The sequence below is a fragment of the Vigna radiata genome, chromosome 7 (genome assembly GCF_000741045.1).
Source record: "Vigna radiata var. radiata cultivar VC1973A chromosome 7, Vradiata_ver6, whole genome shotgun sequence".
Taxonomy (NCBI): Eukaryota; Viridiplantae; Streptophyta; class Magnoliopsida; order Fabales; family Fabaceae; genus Vigna; species Vigna radiata.
Genome location: NC_028357.1, coordinates 42,970,808 through 42,998,205, shown reverse-complemented (window position 1 = coordinate 42,998,205; position 27,398 = coordinate 42,970,808). Strand labels below are relative to the sequence as shown.

At 28.5% G+C, this 27,398-nt stretch overlaps 3 protein-coding genes across 4 annotated transcripts; 2 read left to right on the top strand and 1 right to left on the bottom strand.

Annotated features, from left to right (window-relative positions):
• The first annotated feature begins 6,344 nt into the window (after nucleotides 1-6,344).
• On the top strand, nucleotides 6,345-9,995 carry LOC106765800. 2 transcript variants are annotated; one of them, XM_014650540.2, is made up of 3 exons: nucleotides 6,345-7,011; nucleotides 8,578-8,762; nucleotides 9,375-9,995. In XM_014650540.2, exons 1-3 carry the CDS (start codon nucleotides 6,522-6,524, stop codon nucleotides 9,885-9,887), a joined length of 1,188 nt encoding a protein of 395 aa, XP_014506026.1. In that variant the 5' UTR covers nucleotides 6,345-6,521; the 3' UTR covers nucleotides 9,888-9,995. The 2 variants fall into 2 exon arrangements, with proteins under 2 accessions (XP_014506026.1, XP_014506025.1); XM_014650539.2 differs by having other exon boundaries at nucleotides 8,575-8,762.
• A 2,411-nt stretch (nucleotides 9,996-12,406) lies between these two features.
• Nucleotides 12,407-13,913, bottom strand: LOC106767718 (vesicle-associated membrane protein 711). Its single transcript, XM_014652661.2, has 4 exons — nucleotides 13,297-13,913; nucleotides 13,023-13,213; nucleotides 12,777-12,940; nucleotides 12,407-12,691 (listed from the first exon to the last, which is right to left on the bottom strand). Exons 1-4 carry the CDS (start codon nucleotides 13,523-13,525, stop codon nucleotides 12,601-12,603), a joined length of 675 nt encoding a protein of 224 aa, XP_014508147.1. The 5' UTR covers nucleotides 13,526-13,913; the 3' UTR covers nucleotides 12,407-12,600.
• Nucleotides 13,914-25,556: 11,643 nt separating this feature from the next.
• LOC106765401 (36.4 kDa proline-rich protein) lies at nucleotides 25,557-27,088 on the top strand. Its single transcript, XM_014650007.2, has 2 exons — nucleotides 25,557-26,247; nucleotides 26,852-27,088. Exon 1 carries the CDS (start codon nucleotides 25,602-25,604, stop codon nucleotides 26,241-26,243), a length of 642 nt encoding a protein of 213 aa, XP_014505493.1. The 5' UTR covers nucleotides 25,557-25,601; the 3' UTR covers nucleotides 26,244-26,247; nucleotides 26,852-27,088.
• Nucleotides 27,089-27,398: the final 310 nt, after the last annotated feature.

Here is a 27,398-nt window from a genome sequence, read left to right as displayed (position 1 = left end):
TTTATATAAATATTTAATTTGTATTCATTTTTTCCTCGAAGGGTGAACTATAACTAATGTGTTTCGTTCGAAAAGTCAAAGTTTCAGGTTTGGGTGCTTAATGTTCTTAGCCTTGTGGAAATCGTAGGTAAAGAAATAATGTCTAAAACATAAAAAACACTAATCAATGGTGTCATGGGTTTGTGTGTTGTTGACAGCTACACTGTTTTTTCTTGATAAAGTCTTCGCTATAATCATTGCTGTTATGCCATTTATATCTCTTCAAAGTGAGACAGTGAAGGCTTCCTCACCAAACATTGATTTGATATAAGATTAAGCTCGAGACATCTTGATTTATATTAAAGTTGGATGAATATTTAACTTTTTATTTAAGTTTTTTCAAGGAAAAATTACTATATAAAAGTTTGTTATAATTACCATAAGTTAAGCTCTTATTTGTTATTATGTAGATGTTAAATTTAACTAATTGATTATTTAATTTTAATTATTAATACTTATTCAGATTATTTTCGTTGATTTTAATAAATGTAGCTTCTAATCACTGAAAAGTGATGTTTAATGTTTGTATGAAGTATTAATTTAAGATAGGTGATACAATAAAAAATACTTTAAATTATCTTTATTGTATACTTTTCGAGTATATATTATTTTTATATAAGGTAATTATATATATATATATATATATATATATATATATATATATATATTCGATAGTAAGTTATTTCTAACACAGTACTTTTGTCTGGAAACAAAATCGCTGCCTGTAATGTATTAAAAGGAAATTCTATATAATTAAACAAAATTCATGAATTGAAATGCAAAAATAATATAAAGTATTATGTTAAAAAGTATAAACATCTATTATATATATATATATATATATATATATATATATATTAAGGTGTAATGTTAGAAGTGAATTAAAATAATATATCAAAAGCAAAAGAAACAACCTAAATAATATACTTAAAATTAAAAAGAAAATATAAAAATAAATGTATGCAATAACCTTGTACATATACGCGTGTATATGTGTGTTATAGAGTAAATATATTAAGAAGTACTATAAAATTTAGTTGTTTTAATTATATTGATTATATTATTGGTAAATACTGAAAAAGAATAGGGTTAAATATGTTTTTAGTCCCTATATTTTGGGGCGATTTTGGTTGTAGTTCCTCTTTCAAAGTAAGGTACAATTTAATCCTTCAACTTTAGAAAACTCTAGTTTTAGTTTTTTTTACCAAATTTTTTAAACTTTATTTGCTATTTCAAACGCTATAGTAAACAACAAATAAAGTAAAAAAATTTTGGTAAAAATGACTAAAACCAGAGTTTTCTAAAGTTGAAGGACTAAATTGTATCTTAGTTTGAAAGAGAGATTAAAACCAAAATCGTCCCACAAAATATAAAGATTAAAAACATATTTAACCCAAAAGAATATAAAGAAAATATGAAAAAAATACAAATTTATAAAACCTAAAATTAGGCAAAACTTTATTTATACACATTGAGTGTAACATTCAATAGAATGGTCCTACTAATTAAAGCATAGAAAGTTAAATAATAAGCATGATCAATACACCTAATTATATATACATAATCCTGAATATAAAATATTTATTATTTTTTTTTAAGAAAGAGGAACATATAAAATTTTTTATAAACAAAATTTGGTGTAACTTTGACTTATTCCAAGGATTTTGTTTTACAAATTATTAAATATATATTTGTATTTGTACAATGAAAATAGATTAACTTAATTTATTTACTTTTATAAAAAGAAAATTCTAAATATTATTATAAATATAGTACTTGACAATTATATTGTGCATAATTTCACAAATAAATAAATGAAACTTCTAAACTATTTGATTATTATTTAAAAATATTATAACAGTTAAAAAATCAAATGAATTTATGTAATTAAAAGTAATAAATAATTAGAATAAAAAACTTATAAAAAAAATGTAAAATATTTAATAATATTGTTGTTAATAAATTACTGATCAACTTATCTTTAATCCAATTCAAATATGTTTAACTCATGAGTTAAGTTAGTCCATTCAGTTTAATCCAAATTAAAGAAAATTATTTTTTTTCTCAATTGACCTCAAACAATTAATGGATTAGTTAACTCTTAGTTTAAATCTTATTTTAATATCTCTAATTAAAAGTTATTAAGTACTTTTACTCTTCTTTTTAAGTTTAAGACAAACTTTTAGAAATAACAAAAAATAAAAGAATCCACTTTCATATAACTTTTTTTTCCTTCTATCTATCATTTTATTAACAATAAAAGTTACTGATGTAATTGTTCTGTATGGTTGGATGGTCATACCACAAAAGAGCGGCCGACCTCACATGGTTAAAACCTCCAAATTCAGACGAGATAAAGACGAAGGTCATCCGGTCAGGTGCAAATAAAGGTCGAACGACTGGTCTCAGTAACAAGGTACTTTTTAAGAGACGTTAAGAATCAAGATTAAAGGTAAATATCAATTAGTGTAGTGAGAAATTGGATAGTGATTAGGATTTCACTAACCTTAGGTCCATCTCAAAATATGATAAATATAGGTGAAGGTAAGAGGTATGTGATTGCATTTATTGTGAATTCAATACTTTCCTCTGATTTGTCCAAATTAATTATTGACTTAAGTGTTAGACATATACTCCGTATCGGTTTAGAGCATTGACAAAAAAGAACTTGAACTAAAGACGAATACAATTATTCTTGCAATTAAAGAATAAAACCGTCATTATCTGTGCAACTAAAGAGTAAAAGTGTAAAAATATATTTTGTGGAATTACTCGATCCTACACTCCAAACAATAGTCAACGTTTATAATTTTTTTTACATAATTTTCGCATGCATTTAGTAACATCTATTGATACTAAAAGATATCTAAAAAATAATAATTTGACATATTTTAATATCATTGGAGTTACTAGTAAATTCTTTGAGACGCGCTTGTTATATCAAATAAGTGATTATGTGACTAATTAAATCCACATCCATTAATTAATAAAAAAACAAAAACGATATTCATACTTAAATATGCTTGCACAAAATAATTTAAGACGCTTTTTTAGATATATCTTATAAGAATTTATAAGAAATGTTTGGTAAAACTTGTAAAGCTAATCTATGTTATTTCAAGTTTTTATTTCGATTAGTTGTCCATGAAAACGGCTAATAATTTATGTAAAAGTAACTATTATATTTTGTACTTGAATATGAAAACAATTTATACACGAACACCTACATGTTATTATTTATATATAGAAAGAATAAAGCAAACTTGAAAAGACAATCGAATGATTTTCTCTTTGTTGTATTGCATATCAACATTCATAATTAATAAATGGGACCCTTTATTATTTTGCTTGTTACTACTAAATATTTTATAAGGAGAGAAAACTAAGTCTATTTGGCACATTTATAGAGAGAGAAAAAAAAAAGTAATATAACAATAACCTCTTGAAGAAAAAAAAAAAAAGAAGAGATAAATACCAAAATAAAGTAGAAAAATACATAAGGAATATATACGTTTCAGTTTTCCAATTTCCGAAAATCTTGACTAAATAATATCAAAACATTTGATAAATAAAACGCTTAAACTTTCTTTAAAAATAAATAAATCCAAAACTGATTAAATTTAAAATAATGCATGAAAATAAAAAAGAAAACAGTAAAAAGCATTACAAAAAATATTAAAACGTTCATGTTCCCAAAAAGAAAAAAAAGTAGAGCCAGCTACATTTAATCCGGTAAATAAAGTTTACTTGATCGGATTTCGAATCAGTTTATTAAAAAATATTAAATTACAAGAAAGATTAATTAAATAAAAGTAAGAGCTATAAAAATTTATAATATTTTCAACGAATTTTCGATAAGTTTTTTTAGTTGAACTTTGCTGTAGTTTTTTTATGTTATACATCAAATTAATTTTCATATATTCTTTACACTAGTGAAAATTATATTGAAATAGTATATTCATATACTAATTACACTAATCTAATAATAATTATTAAATGAATGTATCCATTACGTGATTATATAAATCTCTTAAAACATCTTAAATCAATTTGTTCATAAATAGTTTATATAAGTTACAAAATATATATATATATATATATATATATATATATATATATATATATATATATATATATATATATAAGTCTTTCGATGAGTCAATTAATCCATGAGTTTATTAATTGATATTAGGTGAATTTTTTAATAGATTACTTTAATGAATATATTTATACAATTATTAGACGAATATATTAATATATATTAAATAATTGTTCATTAGACTTTAGACTGATTGTTTATATATACAAATTAAATAAGTTTCTCTAATATTGTTTTCACTGTTCCCATCCCACCAACAAACACTTATATAATAGTATTAGTAATGCAATGTTACGTAATATCAATCAAATAATAACTTATCTCTCTCTCAATCAAAATAAAAAATTAAATAATGTAACACTTTTCTAATAAACATATTTTTTAATATTTTATAATTATTTCAAGATGACACCCCCATGAAATATATTTTATAGTACAAAAATCATATTTTATGACGTACAAAAACGAGCTATGACGTATATAGTTTTGTACTTTATAATAGGTCTATATATTTTATGACGTAACAAAAGTTTACGTTATGATAGCCTGAATATATTATGATGAAGTTTCAAAAATCAGTCCACTTTTTTTATATGAATATTGGAGAAAATTGTTTTGAATTGATATTAAGTAAAACTATCTATGTTCACATTCATTAGAGTTATTTCTTTTTTTATCATAATTTTGTTAGATTTTGCTGCCATTGTTAAAATTTGTACGGGCTCCAAAGAAGAATTCGAAACAATTTTCTCCAATATTCTTATAAATAAATGGACTGATTTTAGAAACTGTGCCATAATATATTCAGATGACATAAATTTTTGCTACGTCATAAAATATGTAGACCTATTATAACGTACAAAACTATATACGTCATAGTTCGTTTTTTTACGTGATAAAATATAATTTTTGTACTAGTATTAATTCTCTTTGACATATTTCTATCATATTATAAAAAATTGTATTTAAAATGGAATCAAAATATAAAAGATAAAGAACTGAAAAGAAAAAAATTATGAAAATATGTGAATAACAAAACCTAAAAGTTAAAAAAAAAATGATATAAAACAAGTAATTAATGATGACATCGTTAATAAACTAAATAATGAATTATTAAAATTATTAATTCATTTAAAATTATAATATACTTTTTTTAAATCTAAATAATAAAATATTAAAAATAATATTTCATATGTAAAATTTAAAATTGTAATACACTTATATCAAAATTAATATTTTTTTATCAAATATGAATATGGTTAAGTTAATATCTTTTATTTTAAATTATATCTATCCTCATTATTTAAAGTATAATATGTATTTTAACTTCTTTGATTTCCATCTAATGGTGATAAAAACAAACTTTAGTAATTTAAAAAATGATCCCTATTCAACTAACCTTATAAGACAATAGTTTTGTTTTTTCAATAACTCAAGTCAATATTTAAAACAGTTAGAAATTAATGAAAGACATTGGGTCAAACATAAAGAAAGAGAGGCCGTGAAAAAGCAATTGCAGTTGTGCGAGATTTACGTCGTACCTATTTGCATATAAGGATTTCTAATCTTAATTTATGATTCTCCATTAACAAATTAGTTTTGTTAATTTTTTTATCAGATAAACACTATTAAATTTTTTATTTTTAATCCAAATAAAACTATATTTAAACTTTTTAATTAAGTTGATGTATTTTACCAATATAAAATGGTGTAAATTGATTATCATAAATCATAAAGGTAGAATATTCTTTCTGAGAAATTAGTATAATTAATTTAATTATATTTGATAGAGTTCTTTTAAAGTTTTTTTAAAATATTTTCTGGTGTTATTCTTTCAACAAGAATATTTTAAAATATATTATTCTCACATGTAAAAAATTTAAAAGAATTATGACAATATTAACTGAATGATGGTAAATAAAAATATAATTTACACATTAAAATATTATCTACTTATAATGTTTTTATAAAGATAAATATTTAAATTTCATGTATAATATCTTTTATCTATAAAATTATGATGATCTAATAATAATATGAAATTAGTTTAGGCTGACAATATTTTGTAATCCTATATATATATATATATATATATATATATATATATATATATNTATATATATATATATATATATATATATATATATATATATATATATATATATATATATATTTTGATGTAGACATGAAACACAAAAAGCTTAGCCAAGTTTAAAGGTTTATGTGTGAGTGGATGGCTCTGTTCTGTTTTCGAGAAATCCTTTGAAATCGAATTCAAGTTGAACTCATCCCAAAACTAATTATCATCCAGAGAGTCATCTTGCTTGCAGTAGAGAAGCACAACAACTTTATTCCCAAAAAAAGAATAATAAAAGTTAAAAAAATGTCTTGGTTCTTCAAGTCCAACCACTCTTACTCGGAATCTTCTCAACTCAACGACCGCACCGTTACCCAATCCTCTTCTCCGCCGCTTCCCGCCGCCGATCGCCACGGCGTCAAGGAAGACATATCGCATATTTTCCGCGGCGTGGCCAACTTCCTCGCTCCGCCGCCGTCCTCGTCTTCCGCTTCTTCTTCTTCCTCCGCTGATTCCTCTTCCTCCTCCTCCTCTTCCTCACAAGCTCTGACCGGAATCCGGAACGATCTCGTGGAAATCGGCGGAAGCTTCAAGAATTCTCTCTCGCTAATTTCCACCAACAAAGCGGTCACCGGAATCTCCAAGTTCGCTTCTCAGTTGTTGCAGTTGGAGTCTGATCAGCAACAAAGTAACGGCGACGCGGTGCCTGGAACGACGGATGATGTTGTGCGTTTCGTGAAGGAGATTTCTGTGCGTCCTCAGTGCTGGACCGAATTCCCCTTGCCGCTCCATAACGGTATTTCGAGTTTGCTTCGATTATAATCCATGTTATTTGTTAATTGTTTTGATCGTGTTTATCTGTTTTTTCAATTGAATATCATCCGTGTAATATGAGAGAGTTTGTAATTTAACCGTGTGGTCGTGCAGTTTTTACGGTGGAGCCTCTCTGGCTAATTGGTTAGATCTCGTGAGTCCGGTGGTCATTTTATAAGCTTATAATTGCTATTTTAACTAACGAGTTATTTCATTCATGCATGCATCGTACCCAAAGGAAAATTGAAATTGGTATAGCTTATGGTTTTGTGTGATTTCATAAATAAATACGAATCTTAAGTAAGTTCAGTTTAGTAGAGAAATAGAGATTGTTAGGGATGTGTGGTTTGTCATGCTCTGCTGGAAAGTACTATTGTCTTTACCAAGCTTGGTAGGAATGCATGATACATCAAATCCTATTGACAATAATCAATGCCGGTGTCCATGCTTCTGGAGTGTGAAGTAATAGCTAGCTATGTTTGGATTTCAAATCTATTGTTGAAAAAATTTCAGCCAATAACCTTTCGGTAGGATCAGGATATCAACAAAAACAACTCTTGAAAGCCCCTCAGATAAGTCTAGGGTATATTACATTTCCAAAACTTCTGTGCTTTGCAGGGTAATAACGGTGGATGAGATGAGCTTACAGTCAATTCAAAAAACTATACGAGGATAAATGGGATGTCAATTAAAGTAGTTTATATTTGTCTTTTTGAGTGTCTTACAACATTTGTTACTTCAGCAAATTGAATATTAATTACTAGTTTTTCAGTAATACCCACATTTACTACAATCTCATAACATCTACGTTCCTAGGATAGTTTGTCAAAGAAAGTTACTTTATATAATAATTAGTACAATAATTTCTACTTGATCTGTGTCATCTTAAAAGAAGTAATATGGGTCGCATGGAATATTGAAGCCGTGAATTTCAATGATAATTTTATGGCCATTTTTTCATTATATTTTGCAGTGGATCTACTTGTTATTTACCTGATAAGCTCATAAGTCACATGGTTAATATGGAAGGTTCTCATGATTTTTAGAAAGAATGGAAGCTTTATCTCACTCATTTTGTGAAAATTCCAACTTTTGCTTGTTTACATATTTTATGTGGTGTGATCAAGTTACCGTGAAGATGTTGCTGCTGTATAACTGTGTACTGTTTATTTATCAAATATTGGAGGCATGTCATCCGAGTTTCGTGTTGTTTTAATTTTTTTCCTATATTTGAATTAACCTCTTAAGTATGTTTGAGGGTGAGTTCAACGACTCCTTCGGCATTTCTGATTTTGCAGAAACTAATCCTGTAACGATGCTAGTTCACACTCCCAGTCGTTAAAAAATCCAAACGCTTGTGTCCTGCTCAGAATATCGCTTTTTTTAAGTCTAGCAAATGTTCTTTTAGTAAAAGTGGTTTTTGACGTTTTTATTTTTGAGATAGCATGAGTACAAGAAACCAAAACCACTCATTTTCCTTTATTTATTCCACCCGAATTTATATTGAGATTGGTGGACCTTAATACTGAAATTTGACTTGTTGCAGCAGATTTTAGCATGTCCAATTCTCAGAGAGAACATGCATTGGCTATGGAACGGCTGGTACCTGAATTCGTTGCACTAAGGCTGAATCTTTGCAGTTACATGAACGTGGAGAAATTTTGGATGATCTATTTTTTGCTTATACTTCCAAGACTAAATCAGCATGATTATGAGTGCTTATCAAACCCCAAGGCAAGCCTTGTTTACCCAATATTGCCGTATTGAAGTTCCCTTACAACTTGTATTCATGTGAATTATTTATGCATGCTAGTCAGACCAGTCACTATACTCTAGGAAACCATGTTATTTTTGAATTACTGAGCCACAAGTTACTGTATGCTGAACTTCTATAGAATTCATCGGCAGTAAAAAATTGTTGTAGCCAAGAGAACACAGAGCACTACTACAAGCTATACATTATTCTATTTCTAGATGCTTAATTGAATTGATCCTCTAGTCTCTCCTCACCTCAGCCTTACCCCCCTTTGGTTATACAGCTTGTATATGATACATTAGTGAATAGCAGACCATTATCTGCTGCCAGTCTCACCTTGGTCTGGTAATATTTTTGATAAATTATGTCTTGCCCTGAAGTTTTAGCATTTGTCTTTGTTTATTTTATGACTTTCTCTCCAGATGTGTTGGTTCTATAAACAAATTGTCAGATTGCCATTTATTGCACCCAACAATTATGTGATTGAAGATAAAGACAGATAATTGTCTCTTTTATTTTTTGTACAAGTCTGGGTAACAACAATCTCTAAGTGATAGCAATATCATGTTTTCCGGTTTTTCTTTTTGTAGATTGTTGACGCAAGAGATGTGCTTCTCCAGAAACTTGGAGAGGGGAAGAATTTGCAAGCTGAAGAAAGTGAAAAACCTGGGACTGTGGATTCACATCAAGAAGTTAGGGAGAACTGTGAAAGAGAAAGTATCTCATTTGAGCAAGACCAGGATTTGACTGAGGTCACAAATGCAGTGGAGGGTTTAGAAGTTGATGACACGGTTAGTACTGAAAAATGGTTAGAAGATACCGATATTGATGCTAGTTCATTTGCTTCCTGTACAAAACTTCAACAGGAAGAGGATGTGTCATTCAGTGACCTAGAGGATGATGGGAGTTATAGCTCCGATAAATTATCAAGCCACAGGGAGACGCAGGACATCAGGGGTTCATCCCCTGAAGGTGCTACTAGTGACTGGGTTCGGCTGCATGAAAGTTCTCTGAGAGATGGCAGGAAGAATGCTATTCGTTTAAAAGGTAAGGATTCAGAAGATGAGTCAAATGATTGGCTCTCGGTTGATGATTTTAATTAGTTAGGCTTTCATTGATTCACCAACTTGTAAAGGTTCCATATTTTTCACTTCTCAATGGCTCTGTATTTATGGAGTACCATTATATAAATTAAACTATTTACTTTCTTATTCACACGTGCATATTTCTTCTCTGTACAAGGCTAAGAGTATTGTGCATTTGGTAAAACATCGTTCATTTGTTGAAAGTGTACAATGCAAACAAATCAAAGATTTCAACAATAATTTTAACTTGGAAGTTTCTGTTAGTTGATCAGTAACACAGAACGTTGACGTCAAACTGTTGATATAAAAGGTTTTTGGATTTAATTGCGATAAGTGTTATTCTTTTTCAAATATTCTGTCGTTATAAAGAGTTTAGATGTCATAGAGAATTAATTCTTTAACGTATGATTGAATAATACAGTAAAAATGTATGGTGAAAGTACATTAATATGAATTTTACCACGTATGATTGAATAATACAGTAAAAATGTATGGTGAAAGTACATTAATATGAATTTTACCACGAAAATGACGACTTGTTTGAGTTTAGTGATTAGAGAGTTATTGCAGTTTAAGTCATGTTGTCTGTACTTTAAGTGTTTTATTTTCTACTCACAATACTAAGACAAAGATAGAGAGAAAAGTAGAGAGAAAGCAATAATAGCATATTGGAAGTTATAAAATACACATCTACGCATATCTGAAGCATAAAGAATGGGGTTTGGTTTGAGTGTGGTAGATTGCTTAAATAGAAAGGCCACTAAAGAGAAACATTATGGGAAATGTGGCCCCAACAAAATCCAAAGAAGGGTTACTGTTGTTCTTGATTGAGTTTATTTATAACTTTAAAAGAGTCAATGCTTCTTCATTTTTCCTAAAGAACAAACAAGATGCATTTTTGAAATTCGAGTTTGGTTCCCTACATCTTTTTCCCAAATTTAACTCATGATTTTTCGTTTATTTCTAAACTTGGCATCTATAATTCATGTCGTCAACTCGATACATTAATTTAATTATTTAAGTACAAATCTCATTAGACAATCTAAGTATAAATCTCATTAGACAATCTATCATGGCATAATGATATCTTTTTACTTCTAGTGATTTTTATCATCAACTTAGTCTATAAAACTTCTATCAACTCTTCACCATGATTTGTCAATTTAACTTAAGTATGATTAAAACCTATATATCTCTCCAACAATCCTTAACTTAATTAGTACACTTAACATGTCAATAGTACTTCTTTAATAACTACTAACACATACATAACATACACATCAAAGTATTTAGGTAATTATTCACACCATCATCTACAAAATATCAATTCATTAATTGAACTCAATAATTACAATATTATTCTCCATAATATAAATCATAATATTTGTACACATATCAATGTTAAATCTCCGTATAAAAGCACATATAAAGTGGTTAAGTTTTTTCTTAAGCATCAGAATCAAAAGGACATTTACATTGAAATGATTTTTGTTTAAGCGAAAAACCACCATCACTTTTTAATGATATTATGGTCATTTCAACTAAATTCTATCGAAAAAGAATTGTTTCACAATTTTTTGTTTGAGAAAAATAATGTGAAGGTATGTTTTTCAACAGTACACATTTTCATTCTAACGTATGTGTAAGTGCATGCTTACTAAATATTACTATTTGAAACCCCCAATTCAACTTAACAAAGAAATATTGTAATACCATCTCACTCTTTAAGTAACAACCCAACAATTAAATCTCCACTTCAGTTCATAAGCAGTGCATTATATTACATCTCAGACAAATATAATTCCATTTTAATGCAATCATCATTTATTCAACATTTAACGAGTAGGATCACTTTACTTCTATTAATTCAAACTCAAATTCAGACAACATTTATTCAAAATAAGTATAAATATATTTATCTTAATTAACTTCCTCTACTTAAGAGATGTCTTAGAATAGAAAATTATCTAATAAACTACTCTTAAAAATAATGATAACCTAGAAAAATTCAAAACATTAAAAAGAGAGTTGATACTCATAAAACAACCTATAAACTCACTCATATTGTTTTCAAAATTATCTCTACTAAACACACGGTTGGAGGGAGAAAAAGAAATATTTAAAGATATGGGGAGTGCATTCCATTTTATTGTATTCTATTTCATGTTATTTTAAACAATTCAAACAATCAAAAAGTGATGTCCTATTTATTTCCTTTAATATAAACATAACTGGAGAGATGCAATAAACGAATTATACAGACACTTGTTGGTACAATTATACATACATGAGAGACCTCAAGCATCATGCATACATATATGACTCCATTGTTAATCAAAGAACAAAGAAAATAACTTTTGAGTGAAATTTACTACAACAATATTCAGAAAATTTTAAAAATAATAATAAGATACTCAAAACTCTTAATATCCCTTCAATCCAATATTTCATACTATTTACTTTGTGTCCAAACAATAGTTCAAATATTTGCTTTCACTAAAGATGGTACGTGGTACGAGATTGTGAATAGAATTAAGTAGGGCTTAAAGCTTTGAACAACTTTGTTATTGCGATTTAGGTTCCACCAAAGGTTATATCTTTCCTTCATAAAAATGCTACCCATATGCCTGATTTGATAGAATTAATGCAAAGGAAATTCAAAAAAGCAATTACACGAACAATCTTGAAGAGGGCAACTTGCAGAGTCATCCTTTTTGGTTGCCTTCAGAGCTTATCTCAAGCAATTAGTCAACAAGGGACCACGGCAGAGGAAGGCGAGTATAACGTAAGATACAACGATGAAAACTATGATAAGGGCAAGCCTGCATCAGGAGGAAGAGAGGGATCATAAATAAACCATGAAATCAATTATATATGGAAATTAAGGTATGAATTTATTGTACTTACGTTAACCTAACGTTGCTCCACCACAAGTTATTTTTATAACGACGGGAATGTTTTCTGAAACGAATTGAATTGTTATTCATTGCTGAAGTTTTCTCTACCAAAAGTTCCAACCTCCCACCTCTCTCCAATACTTTTTCAATGTTGTCCACCATCACAGTTCTCACCTATATATTATCATGACATGGTCATTATTCAAAAACTATAGTTTTAGAAGAAATTACAGAGAAAGTGTATATTTAAACTTGCCTGAGTCATTTCACCTTTGAGACGGTTCAATCTATCAGCATTTGGGTCATTGGAGTAATAATCCATCTGCTGGCTCAGGATCCTTGAGAACTCATCATTCATGGCGTAGGCAGGAGATGAAAGAATCGCACGCCCATATGTCTTGACAAATTTTTTATGAATATCTTCAAGAAATGCAAAAGGGATCATTCCTGTAGTGAAGGCGAAACAGAAAAACAATGGATAATGAGATTCAAAGACAAGTTGCAAAAAAGATGAATGAGAGGAAGCTTACTTCCAAATGCATCATCAGCCATGCAAAGAACAGTGAGGCCATCTGTCCTCTTGACATGAAAAACATAGCGATCATGGGAAAAGGAAACATTGCTGTCTTTGTTGTTGTCGTCACCTACATTGATCTTGCTGAGTATCTGTTTGGCTACCACACTGGCATTACTCTGGGTGGCGCTGAACTCAGCCAGAACCACCTCTCCCCTTGCCACCATTCCATACAAAATACCCATTCCTTAATTTTTTGTGTATTGGTTTTGGTTTTGGTTTTGGTTTAGGAGGTGCAATTACACCAACACCAAGACAAGAATGAACAGAAAACAAAGTGGCCATTTGATTTGATCTAGAGTCCAAAAATGGGGTAAACGACATCTGGAAATTTAAAAGGAAACTATGCCTCTTCCCTTTTTCATGCCTACCATGGCTTTTTCGGTGCCACCAAATTTGCCAAAAAACATGGACAACAAAATCATACTTGTTAAAACAAAACAAATTCTTATCCAATCAATATTAAACTCAATATATATTAATCGTAAATTAAACAAAATCTTAATTTCTCTCATTCATTAAATTAATACTACTATTTTTTGCTCCTCCTTGCACTAAATAGTGTATAGCAGAAAGTGAAGAAGCATGTGTATGAGTAGCTGGTACAGGTTGAATCCAATATATATTGAAAAGGGACACGAATAGGGGTTTCTTTATGAACTAAGGAACAGGAACACATCATGATGCATTGGGAGGGCTAAGCCAAGAGGGAACACGTACACGTTGGTTTCAAGGGTAAAAGACGAGTGTATGATTAGCAGTTATGGGCAGTAGGGTAGGGTACCCTTTCATTTAAGGACATCACATCACCTACATGCCCCCACACAAAAGATATATAACCTAATATTCATTGAATGAATATAATATTATTATATAGTTGTGTGGTAATCATCCATACACTTTTATTTCAGCAAGATCATGTCACTCCATACCTGTGAACGTTATACTAAAACGCTTTTAAATTGTGCTGTAAAATAATCTTACATAAGCTTCAAGCTTTAAACATTTTTTTTTATTTCACTTTGTGCCTTATATATGCATGTATAAGTTGACTTCAACCTTCAATAATCTTTATTTTGCCTAACAGTATTAGTATCTCCAACACCTTAAACATCTATATATAGGGCACCTCCATATTGCTAGTTGAGATGAATGGCATAGAAATGAGTGAATAACAAACATCTCTAGTGCTAATAATCAAATTTTAAATTTCTGACTTATTTACATATGAGAGACACTTTTAATAAGTGAGAGATATTGTAAATAAGTTTTATCAACAAATAAACTTTAAAATATCTTTCTATTTATCTCCAATAATATCAATTATAATAACTCTCTCAATACATTATTACTAATTATAAAGGCTCGTGAAATCCATGTAATGATATTTCTATCAGGGCAATCATTTGCATTAATATTTGTTCTTCTATATTCTATATTAATTTATTAAATTTTCTTACTAAACAAGCAGTTACAAATTTTTTTACCATTCATTTTTAGAACAACTTTCTCCTCGAACCTATAATAACTTGACAAAGTTTACAGATTTCGGCTTATTAAATATATTTAAAGATAATCAAACAAGTATCTCATAACCTCTCTATGGGGATATAATTATAAATCAAAATAGTATCTCACACGTGTAATAAAATTAATATGTAAAATTTTGTATATATTTTACTATTTTAAGTTATATCTGTAATAGCATTCTATAGTTATCTTTTAAAAGTTAAATGATTTGTAATATTGAAGGTATTTTAAGTTATATCTATAATAGTATTTTATAGTTATTTTTTAAAAGTTAAATGTTTTATAATATTAAAGGTGTGACAAATTAAATGTTATGAAAATTAGAATGTTATAACTAGTATATTAGTTAATTTACTAAATATTTATAATGTAATAAGTCCACGAATCAATTCAAAACTTGATATTGGTTAATTTTGTCAAATATACTAGATACAAATTTTATTAACCTCAAGCTTTTTTATCGGTACTAAAAATTAAACACATGTCTAAAAGAATTTAAAATGGAATTAGATTTCCTTGAAATCAGCATGTATTTTATAAATCACACGCACTATATTGTAACACGCCCCATTTCATCACGTGATTCATAACATAAAGCGCTGGTACAGCTTATTTTAAACTAAGAAAATATACCACATGAATAATATTCTTTTGTTTTTAATATAAATTATAGTGTATATCAAATAATATGTACAAATTCGATGTCAATAACTTATTTACAGGAAGTTTTTCTCAGAGAAATAGTTATGTTTAATTGAAATTATTTGAAGTTAACTATTTAGATTACTCAAATAATATTACTTTATCATAATTTAAGGGTTAAAAAACATTTAAAACTAAAATTAGAATTGTCCAAATAAGTAAAACTCAAATCTATTCGGTCTACTAAAAATCTGGTTCATCCATATTGAATATGTCGTGAACAAAATTAATTCATTAACCCATTCATAAATTTTAAATATTAAATTATATTAGAAAAACAAAAACTCTAAATGCTCTCTTATTCCTAAATATATTTGTATGGTACTTTTGTAATTTTTGATTGTATTTAGAGTTTAAGATTATTTAGATTGTATTTTGATTAAACTTTATTTATATTTCTATTAGAAGTAATAAACTTCCAAAGATTCACGTATAATTAAAAGTAAAGGACTTTAGGCACCAATTTAGGATTAATCATGTTACTTAGCTTATTTACAGTGTATCACATGTATTACCACTTTAACTTCTCCATCCAACAAATTCCTCCTATCTCTTATTTATTAGAGACAAGATCAATTTAGAGTATATAAAAGTGTAAATTTTATTTTATAAATCATTTTTGTAGAATTGATTTAAATTTTTTTTTTCTAAAGTAAAATTTATTATTGATATTTGAAATCTCTTATTTATTAAAGACAAGATCAATTTAGAGAATATATGTAACTTTAAATATTATTTTATAAGTCAATTTTGTAAAGTTGAATTAAATTTAAAATTCATTTTTTTATATGATATCAAAATTATATTGAGAGTGTATCATAATAAAATTTATTGTTTTCATCTAATATTAAATTGTTACTAATTTTTTGATGTTGAATTAACTTCTATTAAGATATTATGTTAACAAATTTTTAATCCAATAAATCAATTTAGTGATACTTAGTCTCTTAAATTTTATCTATTAAAGAAAGTAATATTGCAACTTAATTTTTAAAATTCATTTTACTTAAGAAAAAAAATGAATATATATTTATGTAATTTTAAATTTTTGTGATATTAGATAGATCAGTACCTCGGCATAACAAATTATGTATGTACGCATGCAATCATAATTTATTATGCTGAATCAATTGCACATAATGAGTAAATCATCACAAATTTTTCTCCTTATCTCAGCACGCATTTCTTCTTCTTTTCTTTTTTCACCCTTTTCACTCAAACCTACCGATTATAAAAACATAGATATCATGGTATTTATATAAATAAATAAAATATTTATACTCAATATCCGTGAAAATCTGTCAAAAATCCTTACCATTATGAATTTTATCAATAGTTGTACCATATCCATTGCCATTCTTTTATTATTTCAACAAGGAAGGAAATATATCAGTGGTACAAATAGTATGGAATTTATATACAACATTCAAAAGAGCAAAAACAATAAAAACCAGAAGATAAATGTTGTAATAATATTATGTTATTTAACTGTTATTTTCCTAGATCTATAAATTAGGAGCTCCTCTTTCATTTCAAAACATACCAAATTTTTCTTTTATTCTTCTCTTTTTTTAGTTTCTAAAATTATTTTGAATTACTTGATATTCTGTTTAAAGTTTCTCGCTAGTTTTGAAATTCTAACAAATCTTAAAAAATTTTTGTTCTATCATGAAAACTTACTTAAGACACCGTGAATAAGTCTTTAAAGACACATATCAAAAAATATTATTTTGTCAACTTTTTTATAATAATAAAAACCATTATAACACAAGTTGACTCCATCTTTCCCCAGCAATTATAAAGAGTAACTACTTCAATACTACATTCATATGAAATTCTATTGTGAAGCTTCCATTGAGAATTACAAAAAACTGAATTTGATTTTAAACTTCCATTGAGAATTACAGGAAAAAAAAAAATAGATTGAATGTAATAGAGATGAGATCTGAATGAATGACCCACTTTCCTCTTTCCAACCAAACGAAAAGCATAAATTAGTCGCTGCAAATACAATGTTGTAATGCAAATACGAAAGAAGGGTATAGAATTGGGCCAGGGGAAGCTCTGTGTTAATTCAGAAGACAAGATCATATCACATACTATGGTTGTCTCATAGAAGATCAATAATTTTCATCGCAAAATATAATATTATATGAATCATCTGTTACCAACACCCACTTGCACCCCATCCCCATGTGTCTGTCTATATACGTTGTTAATTTTTACGAAGATAAATTTCAGCAAAAAATAAAAAATGAATTTTGGCTGTACTTAACCCAATTGCATGCATGGTCATTGGTTACCATCGAATCAATTTCACACTCTGTACATGGCAGTACGTAGGCTCACTCGGGGAAATCACCACAGCCACTAGTTTTTGCATTTTTATTTTTTTATATTACTCTTCTGACTATGGTTAGTCTTTGACATCACAGACGACAAATGCCAATTAATATCTATTAAATTCAATGTCTTTCTTCTGTCACTGAGTGCTCAGAAAACAAATTTAGATTCTGTAGACGCTCACAAAACTTTCAACATCTTACTTCATTTTCAGATCAAATTAATTACACCACCCTGCATTTGCCTAATATAGCAGGTATATATTTTAGATAGAGCAAGCAAGATGTGTGTTCCAAAAAGTCTCCATAAATTGAGTTTAACTTCAGCTTATTGATTTATATATAAATATAAGTGGTGAATATATGTTGGAAGTCTCACATCGACTCAAATTATAATATATATAAGTGAGGTGCAAATCTCACCTTTTCAAGCCAATTTTGTGAGAGTTGAGTTAGGCCTAAACTCACATTCTAACATGGTATCAGAGCCATGATTAAAGTCTATCCTAACAAGTTTTAAGTGGACATTTCTGATTCTATTCCACGATATGTCTATACTTCGGCCTGAATTCACTTACTTTTTCTTTTTGCTGTCATGTCAAGATATATCGATGAGCCACTAATCATGCTTAAGTATAGTAAGTTTGTCGTTAATTATTGAGACAGATTTTCACAGACAGATTTATAGATGGTTGTTGTGAGATAGTGGAGGTGTATAACAGAGAGAAAATAGGGTGACAAGAGAGAGAGATGACAGCAAAGGAAAGAAAGATGGTTCACGGATGCAGAAGGTTACAAAAACTAAAAGCTTTTAGAAGGAGCGAATCCCATCACGGACAGGAGCAGCATCGCACATCCCTATCATGGACATGCTGCTATCTCTCTCTCTCTTCATCTCAATAATCATTTTCTTTCTCAATCTTTTAACCACTCTTCTCACATGCCTGCCAAGCTGTTCTGTTTCCCATCCATCCATCCATCTGCAATCCTCCATTCTCATTCAACACTCAAAAACAAAGTTTAGGTACATAAATTTACGATATACATCTCACTCTAAATTTCATTTTACAAATATATTTTCTAGAGTGAATTTCAACTTAAAATTTACTTATCAGTATAATATTAAAGTCATGTATTAGAATTTATATTGATGAATTTTTTACAAATTGAATTTGGTTTAAAATTCACTTATTAATTTTATATAAAGGAATAACAGAAAGTAGAAAAACACAAGTGACAAGTGTTAGTGTACAAGTTTAATTTAATATATAGAGCAATGTTTCAACTTTTTATATATATAACAAGCGTTTATTATATAGTATTTCTCTTGTCTATATTGAAACTGAATAACTGTTTGTTTTCCTATTATTTTTTAATTTACATGAAATTCACTAACCTAGTAATGTTTTAGTATTTATGGAATTGTAAATTTCTACTTGCTTTCTTATTATATTGATCAAGTATATGTTTATATCATGCTTTTGGAAAAAATGAACAAAGAAGATAGTGATTCAATCGGGTGCTTGTTTTTCAAGAAACAAAACCAAAATTAAAATAGATAAATGGATTAGTTTTTTTTTTTTTCACTTATCAATGATATTTGTTATTATGTTAAGTGGTGATTTTTTCAAGTAATTCATTTTTCCTCGGGTAAAATTTTAAGTTTTAATTTTATGTGTGTGTGTTTTTTTTATCAGATGTATGTGTGATTTACTATCTCGAATTGAATAAAGGATAAACTATTTGAGTTCAACAAAATAAAAGCAAGATTATTAATTTCAATCATTGATAAAAAAAAAAAAAAATAGGCTATTGTTGGTATCTTAATGCATTTAAAATTTACAATACATACATATAATTTCAATTATTAACTTTTTTTAATCAATAATTAAAATCGGTTTATTTTGTGGATCACTAGTTTGAGAGAAATGGAGTTCTTGAATAATTGTCTCTCCTTATATAAATTCACATCCTTGTCGGCAGGCATTTTCGAAGAGAAAAACTTACGTGAGAACCCAAAATTTGTGGGCAGAGCTCATACTCAAAACGTGATTAATTAATAAATATTTTTTTCCCTCTTTGCTACTTACTTAAACCACAAAGCTGTTTAGTCAATTTCAATTTTATTATATTTGGTTTAGGACAAAACAAAATAGCCAAGAACATAAATAGTATATTTACTCAATTTTTTGCTATTAAAATATTTGGAAAAGCAAAATTCCTGAATTACAAAACATCTGAAACATAAAATAATTTTAATATTGTCCTCTTCTTCTTTAGCAATCATATTTTAAACTGTGTATAAAACTGTGATGTTTTGTGGTTAGTTCATTCATTGTTAAGTTTTTTGTATTAAAAGGGGCTGCATGTGGAAGCTTAGTTATAAAAGGATTGGGATGAAAGCTATATGCTTCATTTTGTTCTTCTCTTCTGCTTAATTTGTTCATCTGTAACCTTTTGAATTCCTCATATACATACCTATTTCTACCTGTCAGCTACTTCTCTCTCTATTCAACAACTTGAAATTTATTTTGTTAAATAAAGGTAGAAAACAACGATGGATCAGCATGCATGTGACAACTGCTGACCCTTTTATAGCATTTCACTTGCTCATCATAACTGGTAGGGAATTCATAAAGAAAGTTATATTATATACATCAGAAACTTCCACGACCCTCTGTCTCTTGAGAATGTGTATCCAATTAACTTTATTCCTGAGCTCTGGATTTATGAGTGTATGCTGATTGGTGTCTTTAGCATCTATTCATCCATCCTTCATAGGATGCTTTTTCAAGATTAAAAAAATAGGTGTATATATTTTAAGATAAGGTTTTGTGGTAATTTGATAGAAAAAGTGATATGATGAAATACAAAAATATACATACAAATATATATATAATGAATGCAATTGCTTATGTAGCTTGCTAAGTTGGCATTTGAAGTTTCACTTTCAGTTCAAGACCACACTGTACTCTCTTTCCAACTCCTGAATTCATTGTACTTGTCACATTGTCTTGCCCTAAAAACAAAAGTCTTAAAATGTTTTATGTTTATCAAAAGAGGTTATGAATGAAGAAACTTGTCAGACATTTCTTAGTGGAGAGTAATATCATTTATAGATGATGAAATCTTTACAGTCATCTCAACAATACTTGATAATGTTCAACTATGACAGAATTACCACAGTTATGGTGTCTCTTCATTTACAACATGGATGAATACAAAATTAGTAAAAACAATAAAGAATAATAATAAAAGAGAAAAAAAAAACTACGTGAATGTGACAAATCCCATGCAGGCTTTTTCCTGTCACCATCACTTTGAATGTACTCGCAGCTTTGTATGATTAAGCATGCGCATGTGAATTCTGCTATATTAAACAAATAAAAGTTTTATAAATAAACTTACCTTTCTACCAAAGGGATAATAATAACCAACTCCAACTAACTATTATCATTACCGGTGAAAGTCCTATTTACCGTTGGCGGTGATGCAATATAAGATAGCATTTGAATTTGGAAGTAAAATGGGCAAATGAATTAAATGTATTTGTCCAATTATTTAATTTGAGAATATATACACAAAAATCACATTGAAAAGAATATTTCAAGTAACAGATATACTTCTAAAAAATTGAAAATTTACTTATGTTTTTATTTATGAAGCCTAGGTCAACTCTTCTTTTTGTTCACTTTTCTAACTCCAAACCCTTAGATCAAGATTTTGTAGAAGACACCCGAATGTCAATAATAATATGACAATATTAACAATAAATGTATAATGAAAATAATTATTCTATTACAATATCTCAAATTTGTATTTATAAATTTTAGAATCAACTTCATATTAACATTAATCTAATTACGATCCAATTAATAATAATCTTCCTCGACCCTAAGGCAATCATCTTTAGTATTAATCTCCATTTAACCCTAACCAACTAATACTTCTAAAATTTCAAATAGACAAAACCATCCTATCAGACAATCATATTATACAACTTAGATAACAAATGCTTAAAAAATTCAAAATGCAAAAACATTTCTTGCACTCACCCATTCCAAAACACTCTTTTAGTACACAATGAAGCTCAACCTACAATATTCTAGTGTTTTCTTTACTGTTATAGAGATGTTTAATAAGATAAGAGCGAAATCGATAGAAATGGTTTCTTTTATTGTTATGCAAGTATTGGAAATTATTTCTAAAATATCAAATAATTAATTAAATAACAACATATGTGAGAACCTCTAAACCTAAGATTTAGAGGTTTCTGAAACTCCATCAATTCCACCCTTCATAGACGCTAGTTCAACTCCTCCACCATTTATGTAGAGAGATGCTATTGCGTCTCCAACATTTCTTTTCTTTAAAGGGCAAAACAGATTTTTCCACATGGACTATTTTAGACAAATTATGTCATTTATTAAAATGACAAAATCATGGGATATGTATAAATAATTGGTAGATGAACTACAATAAAAATTTAACTTTTTTTTAAAAAAAATAATAATGTTTTTATTTAAAAATGAACAAAATAATACAATAAAGAGATCTACTAATACAAAATAACAATAAAGTTAAAGTCTAAAATAATAACAGAATATCTTATTTAAAAATAAGAAATATAGCATCATAAATCTTACCTATTGTGTATATATATATCCTATAAAAAACAATTTTCTTTATATAAATTTCTTTTATAAACTTTCAATTCAAAATTTTGTAGCAACGAATTTAAAGATTTTTTTAATGTTTAATTTTTTTATTTTTATATAATATAGAAGTTCTATTTATATTTAAATTTAATATATATATATATATATATATATATATATATATATATATATATTAGTGTATCTATTCGATTTATATTTAAAATAAAACTATATTTTTAGTAAAATATAGAATCTATACCATATATATTTATAAGTCTAAAAATCTATAAATATGTCATCAGAAAAGTATAATAATCTTATAATACTATTTTTTTTTTTTACTCATAAATATTAAAAAAAAACATATCTTAATAGCTTTTGTTGTATATGAAGGTAGATTATTCCCCCTTCAGTCTCGCTAACCCACTTTAAAGACTATTGGATCAAACCTGATATTATATATAGAGGAGTTTGGTCCTGAATATTGGTTTAGTTGACATCGTAGGGGAGGTAGGTTCCACTTCAAATGGACATGTATCGATATCACATTGGTTACATAACATAAATAATGGATATAGTTTTCTTTAAAACTGATACATCTTGTACGAGTGTGTGGGTATATATTTCATTTGTTTTACTTTTAATTTGTAAAAAAAAAAAAACTAATGTAAAATATGTCAGTTTGTACATCAATTTTAAAATTAATATTCGTAAATACATTGAAATAATTATAACAATATGTCATGTGTTTTCTATATATAAAATAATCATATAATTTTTCATTACTAAAATATGTGAAAAGTTGTTTTAAAATAATCATCCAACAACTGTTGAACATGACTAAAGTGTTTGACTCTACTATGATAGGATGTCATTTTGGCTGGCGACTTTCAGAAAAATGGCACAAGTTGTGTTAATTGTGGTGGTTAAATTTCAAGATATTTTACAAGTTAAAGGACAAAAGTTGTAAGGAAAAAAAATATTTAGTAACAAAATTTGTGAAACGATAAAACTTTTTGGTGGTAAAAATATAAATAAGTCTAAAATTTATAATTAAAACGTTATTATATTTACTAAAAGTTAATTTCGTTGATCTAAATATGGTTGTTTGACAAAAAATAAAGAACTGTAGAAAAATTGAAAAGCTTACGTAAAATTTAAGAATTGCTAAAGAGGAATAGACATACTTAACTAAAAACAATTGTATTTAATTGATAGAATGCTTTATATATGTTTTATTCATAAATTAATTTGTTCATTTTTAATTATATTTTTTCACATACGCATTTCACAATTAATCTATTGGTAAAATCAAGTTTGAAGTGAAATAAATGCTTAATATCTGATGGTCCTATTTTCGTCATAAGTTAAAAAAATTGAATTTTGTGAAAAAAAAAAAAAAAAGAGTTAGATGAAATTCCGTCCTAAAACTTACCGAGATAATGAATGCAATATAACATATATTATCAATGCGTTAAATGTGAATATATTATCATATTATGCATACAATTTTACAATATTTGGTTAGACAGCGATCATTTAGATAAAGATAATCTGAAAATATCTTTTGATTGATAACATTTTAATTTTATCTTGCATGAACTCTTTTTTTTACAATAGTATTTTGACACCAAAAATTATTTTTATTCTTATTTAATATAATCCTTTATTACCTTTTTCTTCTCTTCTTTTTTTAAAATATAAAAAAATATTTTTATCAGTACCATTTTATCATTATAAATTTATAAAGAGTTGTCATTTATTTTGCATGGATTGAGTTCATTATCTTGAAATTTGTATAAGTGGTACAACGAGACAGTACTTCTGGACGACAATTAGAAAAAGTAAATTTAGATCATACAGTAATATACCAATAGTTTTAAATTATATAACTTTTGAAAACGTCACTTAATTAGTATACATATTTTAATCTTAATCGGGTTAAAAAAATTAATAGTCAATTTTTATTTCTTAATATTTAAGAAATTTTATTCTTTTAGAAAGTGTACATGTCGTGGAAATATGAAACGTATACCAAATGACAGACTACTTTTGTACGACAAATAAAAAGAAAATTGAGTTTTACAATTTTGTAATATAGGAAGTTTTATATTAATTAAAGATAAAGTTAACTTGTAATATAAAAATAAATTGTGTAAATCAAAGTTGATTTAAATTTAAAATAACCGGTATTTGATAGGAGTGGATTTTAAGCCTAACTCAACTTCACAAAATTGGTTTGTAAAGTGAGATTTGCACATCATTTATATATTATAATTTGATTTTATCTCTAGTCGACGTGGACTTCCAACAGGATTATTTATTTTCATAATCCGTCCAAAACAATAAAATTTCGTTAGTGAACATTATTTTTCAGTCGGATTTCTAATGAGGAAAAATTGATTAGTAATAATACAATCAAAAATATTTATCAACAGATACGATGATTCATCGATAAATATATATATATATATATATGGATAATTTCAGTATTTTTTGTAATGCAGTGTCTAATGAAATATTATATACTTTTTATAAAATAAAAATGGTGTTCTGGATTGGTGATATAATGATGAAGAGTTTGATGATTGGGATTATCTTAAGTGTGAAGTCAGAAGAAAAAGATAGTAATAATGAGGGTTAGGAAAGATTTGACGTTAACGGGAAGAAAGTGGTGTGCGTAAGGAAGATGAAGAAGGTACGGTTTTGGCTAAGCTTCATAACAGAAGCTTGTACTTTGACGGGGTTTTCACGGCCACGCAGATACAGGAAGTGGAAGCAGGATGAAGAAGTAGCCAACTAAAATTTTGGGAACTCATTCTATGTTAATCATGGTGTCTATGTGTGTTGTAAGGTGTGCCAGCTTGCAAAACTTGGCAGCTGCCTTTTCAGCGTAGCTAGCCCCATCTTCACGTGATCTGCTCTTACCCTCTTTTGTTTGCTTCTCCTTGTTTCTCTTCTTATATATCTCCACCCTCTCACTTCTTCTTCTGCATTCTTCACTTCTCTCTCTTTCTTTCTTTCTAACCATGGAGTCCTCAAAGATCTATGCTTATCTCTTCCTTTGCATGCTCTTCATCTCCTCTGTCACTCCCATTCTAGGTTGTGGCTACTGTGGGAAACCGAAGAAGCAAAAGCCAAGTAGAAAACCAAAGACCACACCCGTTGTTAAGCCCCCAGTCACCCTCCCTCCCATCATTGTCAAGCCACCGGTCACTGTGCCTCCCGTCACCGTTCCTCCCGTCACCGTCCCTCCCGTCACCGTCCCTCCAATTCTAAAGCCACCTGTTTCACTCCCTATTCCACCAATATTGAATCCCCCAGTGATTCTCCCGCCCGTACTTAACCCACCAACCACTCCGGGGAAGGGAGGGAACAGTCCATGCCCGCCACCCAAGTCTCCGGCACAGGCTACGTGCCCCATTGACACTCTGAAACTGGGTGCCTGTGTGGATCTGCTTGGGGGGTTGGTTCACGTTGGTGTGGGAGACCCGGCTGCGAACCAGTGCTGTCCAGTGCTTCAAGGACTGGTTGAGGTTGAAGCTGCAGTGTGCCTTTGCACCACTCTTAAGCTCAAGCTTCTCAACCTCAACATTTATGTCCCTCTTGCCCTTCAGCTCCTTGTGGCTTGTGGCAAGTCTCCTCCTCCTGGTTACACCTGCTCCCTCTAAACCAGTTAAGTCTCATCATTTTCTCATCTCTTTTTCTCCATCAGCTTTTCCTTTCGTTTTCTTTCTGCACACCACCACAACCAAATTTACTTCTTTATGCAAATCCTCTTCAGTTTTCTCCTTTTGAATTCTTCTCTTTGTAACCTTTGACCATGCATGCTTATATATCTACCTTGTCTTGTATTATTTTTCTTACAATCTCTACCTCGGGAAGCTAATTGGGACACCATGCATGTTATTAAGCCTGTGTGACCGAGAGCCTCAAGTTTTTTTTTTTCAAAGCAATGATCATGACTGGATGTCGTTTTCTAAGTATTATTATAGGTTGTTGACTGTGTCATAAAAGCAAGAAAAAAGTTTTCGATAACTTCAAATCAACCAAAGATTAATTTCAATGTTTAAATTTAAACAATTCAATAATGACATAAACCAGACATTCTTTTTCTCCAAATTTTCCCTGTCTCTTTTTTCATGAAGCACACTGAATAGATCACGTGGAATTATGGAATGGTGATTTATTTTGTACTTGGTATGAGTAAAGTAAGCATATTTGAACCCGTGAACTTGAAAAGTTTGTCTCATTGTATATCACGTCCTATGTTTTGCAGGTTAAAAGATTGAGGAATATATGGTCAAAATCGACATGAGAGGATGTCGAAGGAACCACTCTCATCTCTCCTGATTTGAATTGCTGTTGTTTGTTTTTCCTATTATTTGTAAAACCATTTGTTTTCTTCAATTGAGATTGTTTGCATGTATGTTTTAATCCTAGGCAAGTAGTAGTAAACATGCTTTTTTGTGACATTTTCAATTATTAATTTATATCAACTGTGCTTTGTCGAGTATATCACTTTCCTCTTTCTTTCTATTCTTTTATAGCATTTCCTTCCATCACAATCTAAAATCTCTCAAAACAAATAATAATAACCATTTACATATTTTTCTGGTGGACATAGATCATTTTCAGTTTTTTAGAAACTAAAAAACATTTACCCCCAGTGTTGTTTCATTTTATATTCGTTTTGAAAAATAAAGTATTACATTTACTTTATTATTATAAGAAAATGTATAATTGTGCGGGCATATAATTTTCCCATTCATTTTGTAATATTTTATGCAACGGACAAACTTATAATTCCAAAATGAAGTGTTTAT

Coding starts and splice junctions, on each gene's coding strand:
- LOC106765800 (XM_014650539.2), top strand. CDS start 6,522: ATGTCTTGGTTCTTCAAGTCCAACCACTCTTACTCGGAATCTTCTCAA. Junction 7,012..8,574: donor CCCCTTGCCGCTCCATAACG/GTATTTCGAGTT, acceptor GACTTGTTGCAG/CAGATTTTAGCATGTCCAAT. Junction 8,763..9,374: donor AGTGCTTATCAAACCCCAAG/GCAAGCCTTGTT, acceptor TTCTTTTTGTAG/ATTGTTGACGCAAGAGATGT.
- LOC106767718 (XM_014652661.2), bottom strand. CDS start 13,525: ATGGGTATTTTGTATGGAATGGTGGCAAGGGGAGAGGTGGTTCTGGCT. Junction 12,941..13,022: donor TCAAAGGTGAAATGACTCAG/GCAAGTTTAAAT, acceptor GATAATATATAG/GTGAGAACTGTGATGGTGGA. Junction 12,692..12,776: donor TGGAGCAACGTTAGGTTAAC/GTAAGTACAATA, acceptor CTCCTGATGCAG/GCTTGCCCTTATCATAGTTT.
- LOC106765401 (XM_014650007.2), top strand. CDS start 25,602: ATGGAGTCCTCAAAGATCTATGCTTATCTCTTCCTTTGCATGCTCTTC.